The 16,013-nt window shown below is 31.3% G+C and overlaps 1 protein-coding gene across 2 annotated transcripts; it reads left to right on the forward strand.

Annotated features, from left to right (window-relative positions):
* The first annotated feature begins 8,046 nt into the window (after positions 1-8,046).
* On the forward strand, positions 8,047-14,378 carry LOC11411434 (cullin-3A). Of its 2 annotated transcripts, XM_024783278.2 has the most exons (4): positions 8,047-8,190; positions 8,322-8,513; positions 11,496-13,538; positions 13,992-14,378. In XM_024783278.2, the coding sequence occupies exons 2-3, from the start codon at positions 8,353-8,355 to the stop codon at positions 13,531-13,533; spliced, it is 2,199 nt and encodes a 732-aa protein (XP_024639046.1). In that variant the 5' UTR covers positions 8,047-8,190; positions 8,322-8,352; the 3' UTR covers positions 13,534-13,538; positions 13,992-14,378. The 2 variants fall into 2 exon arrangements, with proteins under 2 accessions (XP_024639046.1, XP_003613712.1); XM_003613664.4 differs by lacking the exon at positions 13,992-14,378 and having other exon boundaries at positions 11,496-13,675.
* Positions 14,379-16,013: the final 1,635 nt, after the last annotated feature.

A 16,013-nucleotide genomic window follows, 5' to 3' on the forward strand; every position in this document is an offset into this window, starting at 1 on the left:
CCTATTGCAACATTTCGACCCTTCCCTGTTATGTTCTTGTCGGTACCACCTTCGGTGGTCCTTCCGGCTTTTTTTAGATTTTTTATGTTTTGAAGATGAATTGATCCTTTCTTTCTTCACACTACAAGGATTAAGAAGAAAATTTTTATGGTTCAGCTATATATATATATATATATATATATATAAACTGTAGAAATTCACTTTAAAAAAATTGAAGAAAAACTAAGGGTGGACTAAGATAACACTACTTTCTTAGTAGCTTTCGAAATTACTTTTAAATGAGTTTTTGTAAAATTTTGACAAATCTTTGAAATTTGAATAGTGTAACAAAATGCATAAAAATTATCAAAGCAAATGTAATTAATAACTTAAATACTATTTAAGTAAACACATTTAAAAAAAAAAAATTAAATTTGACCTAATATGTAGAGAACTGTTTGCAAACTGAACCATAGAAGCTACATATTCTCTATATTTAAAGAGAATACATGGTTTTCAGCTGCCTTTTTCACTTTCAATTATACCCTTAAACAAATTTGAGGCTTAAATATGTAAAGCGTTCATCTAAGTTCGCGTGTTTTTTATCTTCGTCCCTATATCTTTTTTTCTTTCTAAAACAATCCCTGCAAGTTAATAACTTTTTGATATTTCGTCCCTCTCGTCAACTTCTGTTAAAAAAAACGCCAAAGGGTCTAACAACGCATGACATGGCAATCATTGACATAGCATTAGTTGCATATGTGGCCTTACAGGTGATCCCTATTATATTACAGGGACCAAATCCAAAACAGAAAAAAAACAGAAGGATGAAATTAAAAAATGTGAACTTACAAAATTTGAAATTTAAAACTCATTTCTTCATCTTCTTCCTATCTTTTTCTTTTATTCCTCTCTCTTCAATTTTCCAATTCTTCCCAAATTACACCAATTACATCATATCAACTTTGTGCTTGCTCTTCGTATTTGTCCTAGCTCTTTTCTGAATTTTGCTTGTAGACATAATCTACAATTGGTAGAGCATTCACAATATCTCCTTCCAAACTGATATGTGTTGCCATTTTGTTGGAAGAAGACTTGTTTTGCCTACAAAGCCCTATGCCATTGATGGTAAATTTACGACAATTGCATAAAAAGCATTCCAAATCTAAGTTAGTAACACACAACAAGGTAGTGTTCTTCAAACTCTAATAATTTATTTTTTCTGGTTTGTTGTTCCGTATGTGCTTTTATTTGTAAAGAAAATGATAGCTCAGAGAAAAAAGTAGTAGTTGATGACACTAGGTTAGTCGTTTTTGTTAACTTTTAGTTGAGTTCAGATGATTCTGCATAAATTTGAAGCTACAAAGAGCAGATTTTATGTTTCCAAGTGAAGAAGAAATTGTGCCATGATTTACAGCAATAGGAGCAAGATCTGGAGCAAGTTGGAATGACTTTTGGTTCGTAATAAATTGGAATTGAAGTAATTTGAAAGTTATGGAGTTACAAGTTGTGCTTCACTCCAGTAGACTTTATTAATGTGGTGTGGATGTTTTGTTTGGGATTCAAAATAGTAGCGATGGCTTAAAGAAAATGTGGGTTTGATGATTTTTTACGTGACCGATGAATTTAGTTTTGAAGATGAAGATTCGAGAAGGTGGAATTTTTCTGGGTTACGATTGAAAAAGGATTGATTTTCTAAGTTAAGATGGGAGAAGATGAGAAGAGGGTGAAGAAGATGAATGCAATCTGTGAAAATTATAATTTTTTTTTCGTTTAGTCCCTCTTGTAATTTTAGTTTTTGGAATTGGTCCCTAAAACACGCAGAGAGAGAGAGAGGAAGGTGGAAACAACAAGAGTTTTAAATTTCAAATTTTGTTATTTAGGTGTTTTTAATTTCGTCCATCTGTACCTTTTTTTGTTTGTTTTGATCTCAGTAATACAGTCAACATCTGTTACGACACATAAGCATTTTTTGCCACATCATCCTGAAGTAGCAATAAACATCACAAGAAATGGTGGTTTGAATTGTGACCCTTTTTAAATTTTAATTATGAAAGGAAAAGTAAGTAAATATACTCAAGAGTATTTCTTGGTAAAGTTTGATAGAAAGATTAGTAGAATAATTGTTTTATAAAGGACCAACATGTTATGGAGAATAATTCTATAATTAATACTTAAATGAAAATATTAAAGCAGTATTAATAATTATTAAGGACCAGAGAACTTTGGATTAATATAAAGTAGTTAAGAAAATATTAATTAAGGACCAGAGAACTCTGGAGATAATTTAGTAATTAGTTAAGGACCAGAAAGTTTTGGATGGTTAATTAATTATAGTGATAGTGTGTGTTTAGTGTTTAAAAAAATAAATAGAAAAGGTTAGATATGACAAAGGATATTTATCCTAGTTCACCCAATGTGGGCTACGTCTAGTCCCCACACTTTGTGTGAGATTTTCCACTATAGTTTCAAGCCACCAAATCATCCTTAGTAGCACTACAGTTCTTGATCACGCCATATCAGTCTATTACACCCTGTATTGTTAACCTTAGTAGGTTTCTACAATTCTTGAGCACACAAGAAAGGTCATATCTCAAACTATTAAGCCCAATAGACTTGAGATCTAAATACACTTTGTGTTTGTAAGAGAGTTATGTTGTGGATCCTATTTTCTCAACACTTGTTTGAGATTATGATAAAACAAACTTAAAAGATTATGATCCAAATCTAGTGAAAGAATAGAAGTTTGTTTGTTGTTGTAGTTGAAGAGCTTTTGAATATTTTTTATTGATATTCACGTGAGAGAGAGATTTGATATTGCTTTGAGAGAGTATGATAATCTTGTTGTAAGCTCTTGAGAATTAACAAGGGTGTGTGCTTGTATTTATAGAAGCTTATGCCTTGAAGCTTCACAGACAAAGGCAGCCGTGTTGTCCTTTCTAAAAACATCTCATGTACTTATGTTCTTTGAATTCCAGCTGTTTGGAGAAAGCACACACGTGATTGTAGGCCAGCTGTGATATGGTGGCATTAGGATGACATTCTTATCTTGTTGTAACTTCAGCAGACCATTCTTGAGAATGTTCTTCTTGTGTAAACTTAGATTTTCTTCTTTCTTTTAAGACTCAAATGAGCCTTTGGCCTTTTGACAATGAATATTCTTTTTGTTGCAAAGCCTTGCCATGACACATAGATTGCTTCCTTTTAGTGGCAATTATCAATGTAGCTCTTTATCCTCTTTTGGTGAGACAAAGGGAATATTTTGTTCTTCCTTCCAATGATGTAGTAGAAAGTGTATGTGTGTCTTTTTGCTCTTTTGCTTTGATGAGATTATTTATAAGTTTAGAATGTTCTTCTCTTTAACAAGAACATTCTTCATGAAACATTTCTCACAAAACATATTAGTAGATAACAAGTTAAAAACTATAGAATGTTTGTGATCTTTAAAACATCAAATAAAGGATTTTGTTCTCAACACATCCTTAGCCACGTCAGCTACTGTTAGACACTTTGGCATTTTTGTAACGGAAGTTGACGGGAGGGACGAAAATCAAAAAGTTATTAACTTGCAGGGGTTGTTTTAGAACAAAAAATAATACAGGGACGAAAACCAAAAACACGCGAACTTACATGGACAATTTACATATTTAAGCCCAAATTTTACTATGAAAATACAATTTATTAAAAAAGATAAGAATTTATATAATATTTATTATACTATTGATATCATTGAAATATATAAGTATAATTTGTTACAATATGAAAGTGCAACTGCAAAATATCTATTATCTATACCTATAATTTTAATCAAAATTAAAATTTTATAAAAAGTTATTATCCATGGTTTATACACGCGTTAGTGTAATAAAATGAGTAGGGAGACAGGTCGTGCCCGTCTGAATGCTAGTGTATAATAAATATTTAATAAAATAATATTTATATATATATTTTTATTTTTTGAAGTTAAATAGGATTGCAGCCCAAAAATAAAGAAACTTGGGCCACCTTATAATTATCAATGTGGGTGTGTAAGTGATTCATCGTTGCATGTGTTGGGATATTGCTACTTTGTTTGTGTGTTACTTATCTGTTCGGTCTTGAACAAAGACTTGTTTTTTAATAAATTTTGCGGTTAAAAAAAATAACAAATTCACGATGGATATTTTTTCACTGGCATTTAAGTTGTGGTTGGAGGTATTAGAAGGGTGCATAATTATGATATGGCTGCTAGCTAGAACTTGGTGGTTTCACAGGTTAGAGTGGTGGTAGATATTCAATATGGCATCCTTATGGGGTCTCTTTCATTGCGATACTAGGGAGTGGATTTGTGATGTCCAATAGTTTGTGGGAGTCAATATGTTCATTTATGGGACTCATAGGTTCGTTCTATGGACGACTTTAGGTTGGTGCAAAAAATTACATGATTGTTAAGAGTTTAGTTGGAAAGTTTGGATGTGTCATTTATGTAAATGCCATGTGATGGTTATCCTACTTTGTTCAACTTAGCTTGAAAAGTGATAGTTTCTTTGAATAATACTTCGTCTCAAAATATAAGTAAAAATGAGTCAACGTAAGTTGATATATTTGATATAAATTTTGAACCACATACATTAACTTTTTGTTCACCAATTTTTACTTATATTTTAAGACGAAGAGAGTACTCAGTTACATTTATTAACTTTAGAAACTTCAATGGATCAATTTTTTAGTTAAAGTAAAATACTGCTCCCGTCTCAAAATAGGTGTTTCTTTTGGATTTTAGACGATTATTAATTAAATGATTTTTAGAGTTGATTTCAATGGAAAAATATGGTTTATTTGATTAAAAACCCTTATTAGTTTATAACTAATGGAATGATTAAATGATTAAAATGCAATAAATTGAGATATGTTGGTGGAAAATAATAATAATAATAAATACTCTATTGGTATCATAAAAGGGGTAAATAAATTAAGACAAAAAAAATATAGCAAAGGGAACACATATTTTGAAACGGATGGTATTTTTTAAGAAATGTAATTATTTCCCTCTTTTTCTAAAATCAGTTTTGTTTCTAAAATCAGTTTTCTAAAATCATAGAGTCATGGTATACTATTATTTTATTGAACGAACTCTAGTAATGATGATGATAATGTCTTTTTAAACTAAAAGTATCTTGTGAAAATGTAAAGGAAATCTATGCATGCAAGTATCCATTATGAATACTACACAATACCCAAATCAAGTATAAATCCATTATAAACTTTAAACACTTTATTATGGTCAGCTAATTCCATACCAAGTGTATTAAGCAGGGAAGATAAGAAGTCTCTAATGACAAATCAGAAGATTCCATACCTGAAATTATGGGAATGTTATTTAACAAGTTATCACTAACCCCTAGTTCAGTTTTTGTTTCTATTCTTTCATTTTTTGTTTCAATTTTTTACTCACACCGTTTTTCTTTCTATCACATAGGTAGAGTCCACATAAATAAATAGGCTCGTCTGAATTTTCAATTGACAAATCTTAAAGCATCATCTCCTCACGTTAAATTTTAGTTTAATAAAAAAATGCAGACTCTCCAAAATTTTAACCAATAATAATAAAAACATATTTGTAAAAAAAAATTTAAATTTGTCCCCGTGAGCCTAACTCAGTTGGCAGAGACATGCATTGTTATATGTAGGGGTCGGGGTTCAAACCCGGACACCCCACTTATTCACCTTAAAAAAAGTTAATTCTGATCACCAGACTACTTGACAAAAAAAAGACAAAAAAAAGAAAAATGTTGAATCTTTGTAAGCTAGATCCTAATTTTATTTTATTTAAATCACGTTTAAACTAATGCACCAATTAGTTTTTATCCTTTATTGTTTTTATAAAACCAGTATCCAATATTGAGAAATTTATAAAAATAGTTATTTGTTATGGAGTAAAATGATATTTTTGAAAAGTATATTTACATTTTTATCTTTTATATATTTATTTTCAAAACTAATTTTATTTTTTTAAGGAAAATTTATAATATTATATTCATTTAAAAATATTCTATATCTATTTAATTTCCTTTTTTTTCTAATATTCTATATAAAAAATTTGTTAAAGTTTATTTCCATATTTGAATATATTCATTGTATCAAACTGGTATCCTTTCAAAGAAAGAGAATTTTAGCCCAACTGTCAATGTTGATATTATTAAGCTGGACACAGAGATCTCGCAGTTGTGTGTTACTGTTAGTTTATTAATTAGTTTAGTGCGAAAGCCATCCACAAAATGGAGGACAAAATCGTACATTGACGGTGCTTTGAGTCGAAAGTTCAATTAAACCATATATTTATAATTTGTCATTGTTGCTTAAGAAAAAAAAAAATGTAAGTTATCGTTCAATTTTTTTATACATATTCTTTGAGAAATTTAGGCAAAAATAGTATTAGTTCATCATAAAATCTACGACAAATATCTTCCGCGGTTCTTTAAATTACTCCATCTGTTTCTTTTTAAGTGTCTTTTTAGGGTGAATTTTTCGTTCCTATTTAATTGTCGTTTTGATATTTTAAGGGTATGATTTGTCAATTATACCCTTTGTCAATTATTCTTATATTTTTCAATATAACTAAGTTTGTTTTTTTAAATAAAGTTTGTTTGTTTTGTTTTTAAACAAAATTTGTTTCTTGTTACAAGAGATAAAATGAGTAGTACATGAAGAGTTAAAATTCTATAAAAATTTCAAGAGTTCCATGAAGAGTTAAAATTCTATAAATAACATGAGTAGTACATGTTAAAAATTTCAAGAGATATGCATAATATTTAGAAAATTGAAAATTGTTTGTTTTGAAAGAAAGATAAAGCGCGCAAAAAAATAGGAATTTGTTGGAGAAAGAGAGTAGTAACTAACAATTGTTTGTTAAATATTTAGTTTATTGGAAATATAAAGTGTGTGCAAAAAATAGGAAATTATTAGTGGATTAAAATGAGGATATAATAGGAAAAATGTGTGTAAAAATACACTTCGCTATTTTTGTGTTAAAATTCTAAAACGACACTTAAAAAAAAACGGAGGGAGTAGATGTTTATAATAAGTTAGTCCTTTAATGTATTTTTTTTTTTTTTGTAACAAGTTGGTCCTTCAAGTGATTAAATATTTTCATTTCACCATTGCCATTTTCATCAAACTAAGTTTTTTTTTTTTTTTTTTTGAATAATTCATCAAACCAAGTTAAAAATGTGTTTATGAGAGGTTTAATGGTAACTTGGTGGGTCCTAATTCATTGTTATAAAAACTAAAATTCTTATGTGTATTATCCAATTATGTCTTTATTTATAATATTGATCATGAAACATTTATGAGTAAATTATTGATCATGAAACATTTATGAGTAAATTAGGTTTGAATTTGAAAACAAGAAGGTGAAAAGGTGTGTAATTTATCATGTTATGAGCAATTTTTGAACCCATCACCTCAATGTTAAATGGTAACTTGAATAATTTTTAACGAAGTTTGATGAAATAAAAAGAACACTGTAAATATTTTATGACTTAAAAATCAATTTATTGCAAAAAAAAATTAACTAAAAGATTAATTTGTTACAAAAAGAAATTAAAGGATTAACTTATTACGAACACCAAACTTAAAGTAAAAAAAAAAAAAAAAAAAAACTTAAAGGACCTTGAGAGATATTTTGTAGTCTAAATACCTCAAAATAAAAGAAGTAACCGTATCGAATATGTATATTGATACTATTAGGATAGTTTCTGCTAAGTATTCTAGAAGTAACCTTTATATATGGGATTTGCTATAACACACCCACTGATTTTTATGTGGGAGTGTTTTAGCAAGTTATAACTAAAAAGTTAATAAATACATCTTAAGGTGTATGTTGCTATAACACACCTTCTAAAAAAACAAGTGGGTGTGTTATAGCAAATCCTATAGACATTTGCTAGAATACTAATTCTTTTTTTGTTCAAATTCCTTTTATTTAATTCTTCCATATAAAAATTTTTACTAATTTTTTTTTTTAACATTTTAGTTGAATTCCATTTTTGAATAATACAATGAATGAAACCATAATACAAAACCAAACTTCGTATCATATAATATAAATACGACGCGCTGAAACCATTCAACTAAACCCAACGTTCTTCTTCACTACCAAACCAAAAACAAAATTGCTACCATTTTCTCTCAACTCAAAAGCTTCATTTCAACCTCATAATCACTTTCTCGGTAACTTCTCTAGCTTTTCTTGTTATTAATCTCTCATTTCTCTTCAATTTGATGTTTTTTTTAATGGAATTAATCTAGGTTATGTAATGGATAATTATGTTTTTTTTTTTTTTTTTTTTTATGCATTGTAGGTGTTTGTGTATTTGCTTGAAATAGAAGAAGATGAGTAACCCAAGGAAGAGGAATTTTCGCATTGAGGGTTTTAAGCATGGGGTTGTAATGGATCCGCAGTATGGTGATAAAACTTGGATCATACTGGAGAATGCTATTCATCAGATTTATAATCACAATGCTAGTGGACTTAGCTTTGAAGAGCTTTACAGGTTAGTTTTTTCCTGATTTCTATTGTTTGATGTTGGTTTCTTCGAAAAATTTGTGTTTGTATGATGTTAATACGTTATGTTGTTTGATTTTGATGTTAATTCTGCAATTATTTAGCTTGTTTTTTTTAAGATATATAAGGTTTGATTGGATTTGCGTTTTTGAACTTGTTTATTGGCATAAGTTTTGTGATACTGTTATCGGTCTTTGGGTCGGATATCGAGTTTTTTTTTTTTTAAAGTTTTGTGACACTGTTTGGAAGAGCTTATGAAAACAGCTTATATGACTGTCATAAGTTTTTTTTAGTTTATTTCCATAAGTTTTTTTATTTGTTGTGCTTCTTGGAAAAATTTGTGTTTATATGATGCTATGCTGTTTCACTTTGATGTTACTTGTGCAATTATTTAGCTTGTTTTATAAGATATATAGGGTCTGATTGGATTGCCGTATTTGAGCTTATTTACTGGCATAAGTTTTTTGACACTGGTTGGAAGAAGTTATTTCAGCTTATTTTCACAAGTTCTCGAAGATAACTTATAAAAACAGCTTATACCTTATATGAAAATAATTTAACCGATAAGCATTTGTGGTAATAGCTGAAAATAAGCTGTATATCCAAACATCGCCATAGTTGTAGTTAGTTGTCATTGTTTTTTTTAGGGGTTTTTATAATGATCAAATTGGTGCCTAGGAAAGCAAAAATTTTCAATCTTAGGGTTTATTACTTTGGAGATGTTTGGAAGAGCTTATTTTCTTATGTTACGGTGTAAGCTATCTGGAAGAACTTGTGAAAATAGCTGATGATATGTCCATAGTTTTCAAAATATTTTCATAAGGTCCTTCAAATCACTTATTGTCATAAGTTGCTTTCATATTATATAGAATTTACCCTAATTTTCTATTTGACTAAAGACATAGCTTTTATATAAGGTCTTAGATTATAAGCGACTATTTAATAGCTGTTCAGATATGAATCTATGATATAAATCCAAACAAGATCAGCTACTATGATGTTGTATTACTTGGTTATTTGACTAGTTCATTAGTCATGACTTGTGGGTGTCTTCATTTGTTTCGTATTCTTCACTCGTCACTCTGTTGAACTTATGTGTCTTGTTTTCTGTCATTAACTTATGTGTCTTATTTCTGTACCAAATTTGTGCATATGAAAGCAAATTCTATCGTTCTTTGGATTTACACTTTGGGGATGTTTGAAAGAGATTATTTTCTTATATTATGACATAAATACTGGCATAAGTGTTTGGAAGAACTTACGAAAATAGTTGATTAAATCCTCCAAATCACTTGTTATCATTTTTCCAAAAACTACTATCACTTATTGTCATAAGCTACTTTCAGATTGTGTAGCGTTTACCTTTATTTCCTCTTTGATTAAAGAAATAGGTTTTATATAAGCTATTATACGAGAATTGCTTATTAGTTAACTGTTTAATTAAGCTCTATATCCAAAAGCTCGCCTTTTCTCTTTTTCTTTTGAGGAGCAGATTGGATGAATCAAGGGGCAACTTAGTGGCATGCTTATTGAAAATTTGAGGGTTAGTGGAATAATGGTTTATGGGTATCAGCTACTATGATGTTGCATTTGTTAATTGTTGGCCTAGTTCAGTACATTTTTGTACCTTATAGCTCATTGGTCATGCATGTCTTCATTTGTTTTGCATTCTTCACTCTTATGAACTATGGTTACCTGTGTTAGTGGACTGTTATTATGATAAGATGTCATGTTTGGTACAAATCTTTTAGAACCAGTCACCATATGTGTTAACTATACATATATGTTAATGTTTAGCTTTGTTAAGTTCCTGTTTTCTTGCTTGGAGTCTTTCCTTCTGTAGCAAGCCATCATTGCGCGAAGGCTGTAGACTTCAAAAAGGAAAATAGGGATTGATTAGATTCGAGTAATACTTTATCCTTCTAACATCTTAATTATTTTAAAAACTCCCTATTTCACATATTAATTACAAGTGACATGATTATGAGTCAGGTTCCAGGCCTAGCAATTAACTTTTTTATGTATTAATAACACATATATTTGATCGCCGAGCTGGCATTCAATATTTAAGATGCTATTACGCTTTTCCTCATTCACACAACATTCCTAAAAACATTTAATACTTCCTACCTTAAGAAACTGGGCGAGTTATTATGCTGATCAAGTAGAAGGATATAGATTTATTCAACATTATTGCATAAATCTATAGAAGTTCAATTTTGTATATCATGAAATTTAGTAACGTTGAGCAAGTCGGTTATTTTGAAAAAGATGCAAATTATATTATGGTTTTGTTAATGTTCATTAGAGAGATTTTGATGTTAGGATCCAAATTAGAATTTTATTTGAATACAAAACATTTATTTCAATTTTATATTTCTGATGTAATGAACGCTCTTTTCCCAATGAAAACATTTCAATTGCAAGTTTATAATGTCTATGTGCAAATAGGGTTAGGATCCAGTGTTGTCAAATAGTGCTGATAGCGGCGCTATGGCATAGTGCATTTTGATGAATTTGCTATGAAAACCACGATGCTATCTTAGTTTCGCTATGCCGCTTTTGCTATTTGTACGCAACATTCTCTGCTATTTCACATAGTAAATTTTTAGTGTTTCACTATATGTTATTGATAACATTCTCTGCTATGTCTTACTTATGTAAGACATAGATTGACAATTTTTGCATGAAATTTAAATTCAAATGTTACTTTTAAACTGATAATTAGATGATAGATGCACAAGCTGTGGTTGGACATTAGTCAGAGTTTCTTTCCTACTTTCATTATTGTCCTCTCCTTTATTTAATAGTTTATAGAATCTAAAATAATGAATTGTTTTCACATATAAGATGATCTTGATATACAAAATTTCCTATTGATACGTGCACATCAAATGGATGGTGTACTTTATTGTCTTTATTATGGGTATTTTATCATCTAATATTTTTTGTCTTTATTTTGTTGATTTAGGAATGCTTACAATATGGTTCTTCACAAATTTGGCGAGAGGCTATACTCTGGGCTGGTTGCCACCATGACTTCTCATCTCCAAGAGATGGCTAGATCTGTTGAAGCCACTCAAGGAAGTTCCTTTCTGGTAGAATTAAACAGAATGTGGGAAGATCACAATAAGGCATTACAAATGATTAGAGACATTCTGATGTACATGGACAGGACTTATATCCAAACCATCAAGAAGACAACTGTTTATGAACTTGGTCTGAACCTGTGGAGAGAAAATGTTCTTCATTCAAACCAGATAAGGACTCGACTGTTGAATATGCTTTTGGAATTAGTACGCAGTGAGCGTGCCGGCGAAGTTGTTAATAGAGGACTGATTAGAAGTATAACAAAGATGCTAATTGATACAGGTCCTTCCGTTTATGGGGAAGAATTTGAGAATCCTTTTCTGCTAGCTTCAACTGAGTTCTATCGGGCTGAATCACAGATATTTATTGAGTGCTGTGGTTCTGGGGATTATCTCAAGAAGGCTGAGATGCATCTGAATGAGGAACTTGATAGAGTGAGCCACTACTTGGACCCTAGCACTGAAACGAAGATTACTACTCTGGTGGAGAAGGAGATGCTCGAAAATCACATGCTTAGATTAATCTATAAGGAGACTTCTGGGTTAGTAAACATGCTTGGTGATGATAAATATGAAGATTTGGGTAGGATGTATAACTTGTTCAGTCGTGTCACCGATGGTCTCTTGAAAATACGTGAAGTGATGACTTCATACGTCAAAGACCACGGTAAGCAGCTTGTTACTGATCCTGAAAGGTTGAAGGATCCTGTTGAATTTGTGCAGAGGCTCTCAGATGTGAAAGATAAATTCAACAAGATTATAGATTTGGCATTTAGTAATGACAAGTTGTTCATGAAAGATCTGAATTCCTCATTTGAATTTTTCATGAACTTGAATCCTCGTATTCCAGAGTACATTTCACTCTTTGTAGACGATAAGCTTCGAAAAGGTCTAAAGGGAGTTAGTGAGGATGTTGTAGAGATTATCCTTGACAAGGTTATGGTTCTATTCCGGTATTTGCAGGAAAAAGATGTGTTTGAGAAGTATTACAAGCAGCACCTTGCAAAGCGGCTTTTGTCTGGAAAAACAGTTTCTGATGATGCTGAGAGGAGTCTCATAGTTAAGCTGAAGACAGAATGTGGATTCCAATTTACCGCAAAATTAGAGGGCATGTTTACAGACATGAAAACATCTGTAGACACGATGAAGAGCTTTAATGCTACCCACCCTGAGTTAGGTGATGGTCCTACACTTACTGTGCAGGTTCTGACAACAGGGTCTTGGCCAGCTCAATCTAGTGTGACATGTAACCTTCCGACAGAAATGTCAGCACTTTGTGAGAAATTTCGGTCATATTACCTCAGCACCCATAATGGCAGGAAATTGACGTGGCAAACTAATATGGGCACAGCAGACTTAAAAGCTACTTTTGGGAGTGGTCAGAAACATGAGTTAAATGTCTCCACCTATCAAATGTGTATACTCATGCTGTTTAATAATGCTGATAGACTAAGCTACAGGGAAATTGAGCAAGCAACCGAGATTCCAGCTTCAGATTTGAAGAGGTGCCTGCAATCTTTGGCTTTGGTTAAGGGAAGAAATGTCCTTAGGAAGGAGCCTATGGGTAAAGATGTTAGCGAGGATGACACATTCTATGTTAATGACAGATTTAGCAGTAAACTGTATAAGATAAAAATAGGAACTGTTGTTGCACAAAAGGAATCGGAACTGGAGAAACTGGACACTCGACAAAAAGTGGAGGAGGATCGGAAGCCCCAGATTGAAGCAGCAATAGTGAGGATTATGAAATCCAGGAAGCAACTTGAGCACAACAATCTTATGGCTGAGGTCACGCAGCAGTTGCAGTCGCGATTCCTTACAAATCCAACGGATGTAAAGAAACGGATTGAGTCTCTCCTTGAGCGGGAATTTTTGGAAAGAGATCCTGTTGACAGAAAACTGTATCGATATCTTGCCTAGAATTGGTAAGCTTGTTTGTTGGGTAGGTTAAAGTGATACAAATGTTGTGTCTTGTGAACTAGGTCAAAAACAACTGATACATTGGTTCTCTATGTTTACTATTTGTTCTTCCAATTTGACATGCTGTTTTTTTTTTTTTTTTAATCTTATTATCTACATCACCTATCACATTAATATCTTCCTCCAACTACACTCATTTCTACTTATACTAGAAGTTGATGTGTGCAAGTTTTGACATGATCATGACAAGTGACAAATTTGTTTCTTACGAATGGATGGTTTCACCGAAAATATCTATCAATAATAAATTGCCGTGCTTCTATAATCTTGTTATTGGTAGCGTTAAGTTTCTTGTTACTGCCTGTGTAAGACTTCCAGTAGACGAGACTTAGAAATTACTCGGTCTGGTACACAGATTTTTTATACAACTTAACCTAAGGTTCTTTTTACTGATGCAGAATAACATACGGTAACAACCTGTGTCTCAACCACAGTGAATAGAAGCTAGTAGGATTTACTTCGAGTGTTCAAGAAGTTAGTACTTGGTGTCTTGTTCCCTTACTCCCCCCTCATACAAAGCCATTGGCAACATAAATAAATTCAAATTCAGACTTGTTGTGCAAAGGGATTCAATCAGGAACTTGGATATAATTTTATTTCACATTTTTCCTTAGATGTGAAACCTTCAACAAGCCAGTGATTTTTACTTTGCCTATCACTCACCTCAAATGGGATATCCATCAAATAGATGTGAACAATGTTTTCCTAAATTGTTTATGACTAGAAGATCACATGTAATATAGTAATCAAAAGCAATTGGCATAAATGTGAATTAATGATTGATTCCAGCAACTTAAGATTTGAATCCTTTCATCTAAGCTATTATGCAATGTAGTAATTCTCAATCAACCCACACAATTTCTTGCCTCATAAGTCATAATCCCTATTGTATGATAAAAATTCCTTAGTTCCTTATACATTCATATTGCCATATTCCCATGGCCAATATGTTTGATTAATGTGTTAGATAAGTTCTTCCATCCTTGAAAATATACCAAATTTTAATTTTAGTCCTTAATAAATAAAACGGAATATTTTTGTCATCACAAAATTTTCTGATCAATTGTCTCTAACGGACGTAATTTTTATATGTCCTTGAATTTTTTTTACAAATATTAACAATATTTATTCATTCAAATTGATAGATTACATTGATACTATACAAATTCAAAGTCGCTATAAACAACACAGATGAATTTGCAAACAAACTCATAACATCCATTTTAATAGCATAAAACTGCAAGTACATACATCTACAAATATGATTATTTCAAGTCTTCGGAATACTCATTTCATATTGATCCTACGAGCATTGAAGATTTAATTATTAGATTCAACTAGCATAGGTTTAGTATGTTTGTTGTTAACAAAAAAGGAAAATATCATTTTGGGTTTCGGTATCGTTCAAATTAAAGATAAAGAGTAAAGGCACCTGGTTTTGAGATTTCAAGTGAAAAAGAAAAGTTGGGAAATTTAAATCAACTTTAAACCAAATTTCTGGTTGCAATTGCTACGATGTTGTTACAACAAATTAAATCGGACAAAATTTAGGGGTCATTTAAACACATTCATCATGGTTTTCATTAAAGTAACACTGTCTAGATTCTTATTAATTACAACCATGTTTCATTAAAGTCAATATCATTAAACATATTACGCGTTAATTATAATAAGGGAAATGATAACTTGTGCCCTTAGTGCACATATTAAGAATTCTACTAATAGAAATTTTGTATTGAAATTTGTGTTTATTTATTGTTCAACATGTTTAATATTAATTTTTTTCAATTAAATTCTTATCATTAATAGAATGAAATTAATGTTTAACATGTGCCTTTAGGACACAAACTAACATGACCCTTATAATAAACCTATTGGTTAACTCAACGTATCACTAAGTGAATCGTCAATTATTCTACAAGCTTAAGGTAATGTTAAAACTGTAACGTCCCAAAATTTTATTTAATAATTTATGTGTGTGCATATATATGGAATTGAGAGAGAAGAGAGAGCATGGATTTTGTCTTCTCTGCTAATGGAAACCCCCACCCCAGCAGACCAATAAAACCCCGACCTAATTAATGGTTAGTCCCCTGTCCAAATTGTTGAGGCTAATGGACATTCAGGAGGAATCTGGCTCCTTCAACACTCTACTGCTACAACTACCACAAACATCATTGATTCCAACCAATACTCTATCACCTTCACCATCAACCTTGGTAATGTTTATGCTAGCCTTAACCATACTTGTGAAACAATTTTTGGAATTACCTAACCAAGCTTAGCCAAACCATCACCGGTACTTCAATGCTCATAGGTGATTTTAATGAGACTCTCGAGCCTCTCGACGCGCTTGACAACGCTCTTCTCGCTCTCTCCTAACGGATGCGTGCATGGCCTCATTATCACCCCTAATCCGA

The sequence above is a fragment of the Medicago truncatula genome, chromosome 5 (genome assembly GCF_003473485.1).
Source record: "Medicago truncatula cultivar Jemalong A17 chromosome 5, MtrunA17r5.0-ANR, whole genome shotgun sequence".
Taxonomy (NCBI): Eukaryota; Viridiplantae; Streptophyta; class Magnoliopsida; order Fabales; family Fabaceae; genus Medicago; species Medicago truncatula.

What these genes read in the sequence shown, in the direction of transcription:
- LOC11411434 (XM_024783278.2), top strand. Translation starts at nt 8,353, where the DNA reads ATGAGTAACCCAAGGAAGAGGAATTTTCGCATTGAGGGTTTTAAGCAT. An exon ending in AGCTTTGAAGAGCTTTACAG is followed by an intron (nt 8,514 to 11,495) that starts GTTAGTTTTTTC and finishes TTGTTGATTTAG; the next exon opens with GAATGCTTACAATATGGTTC.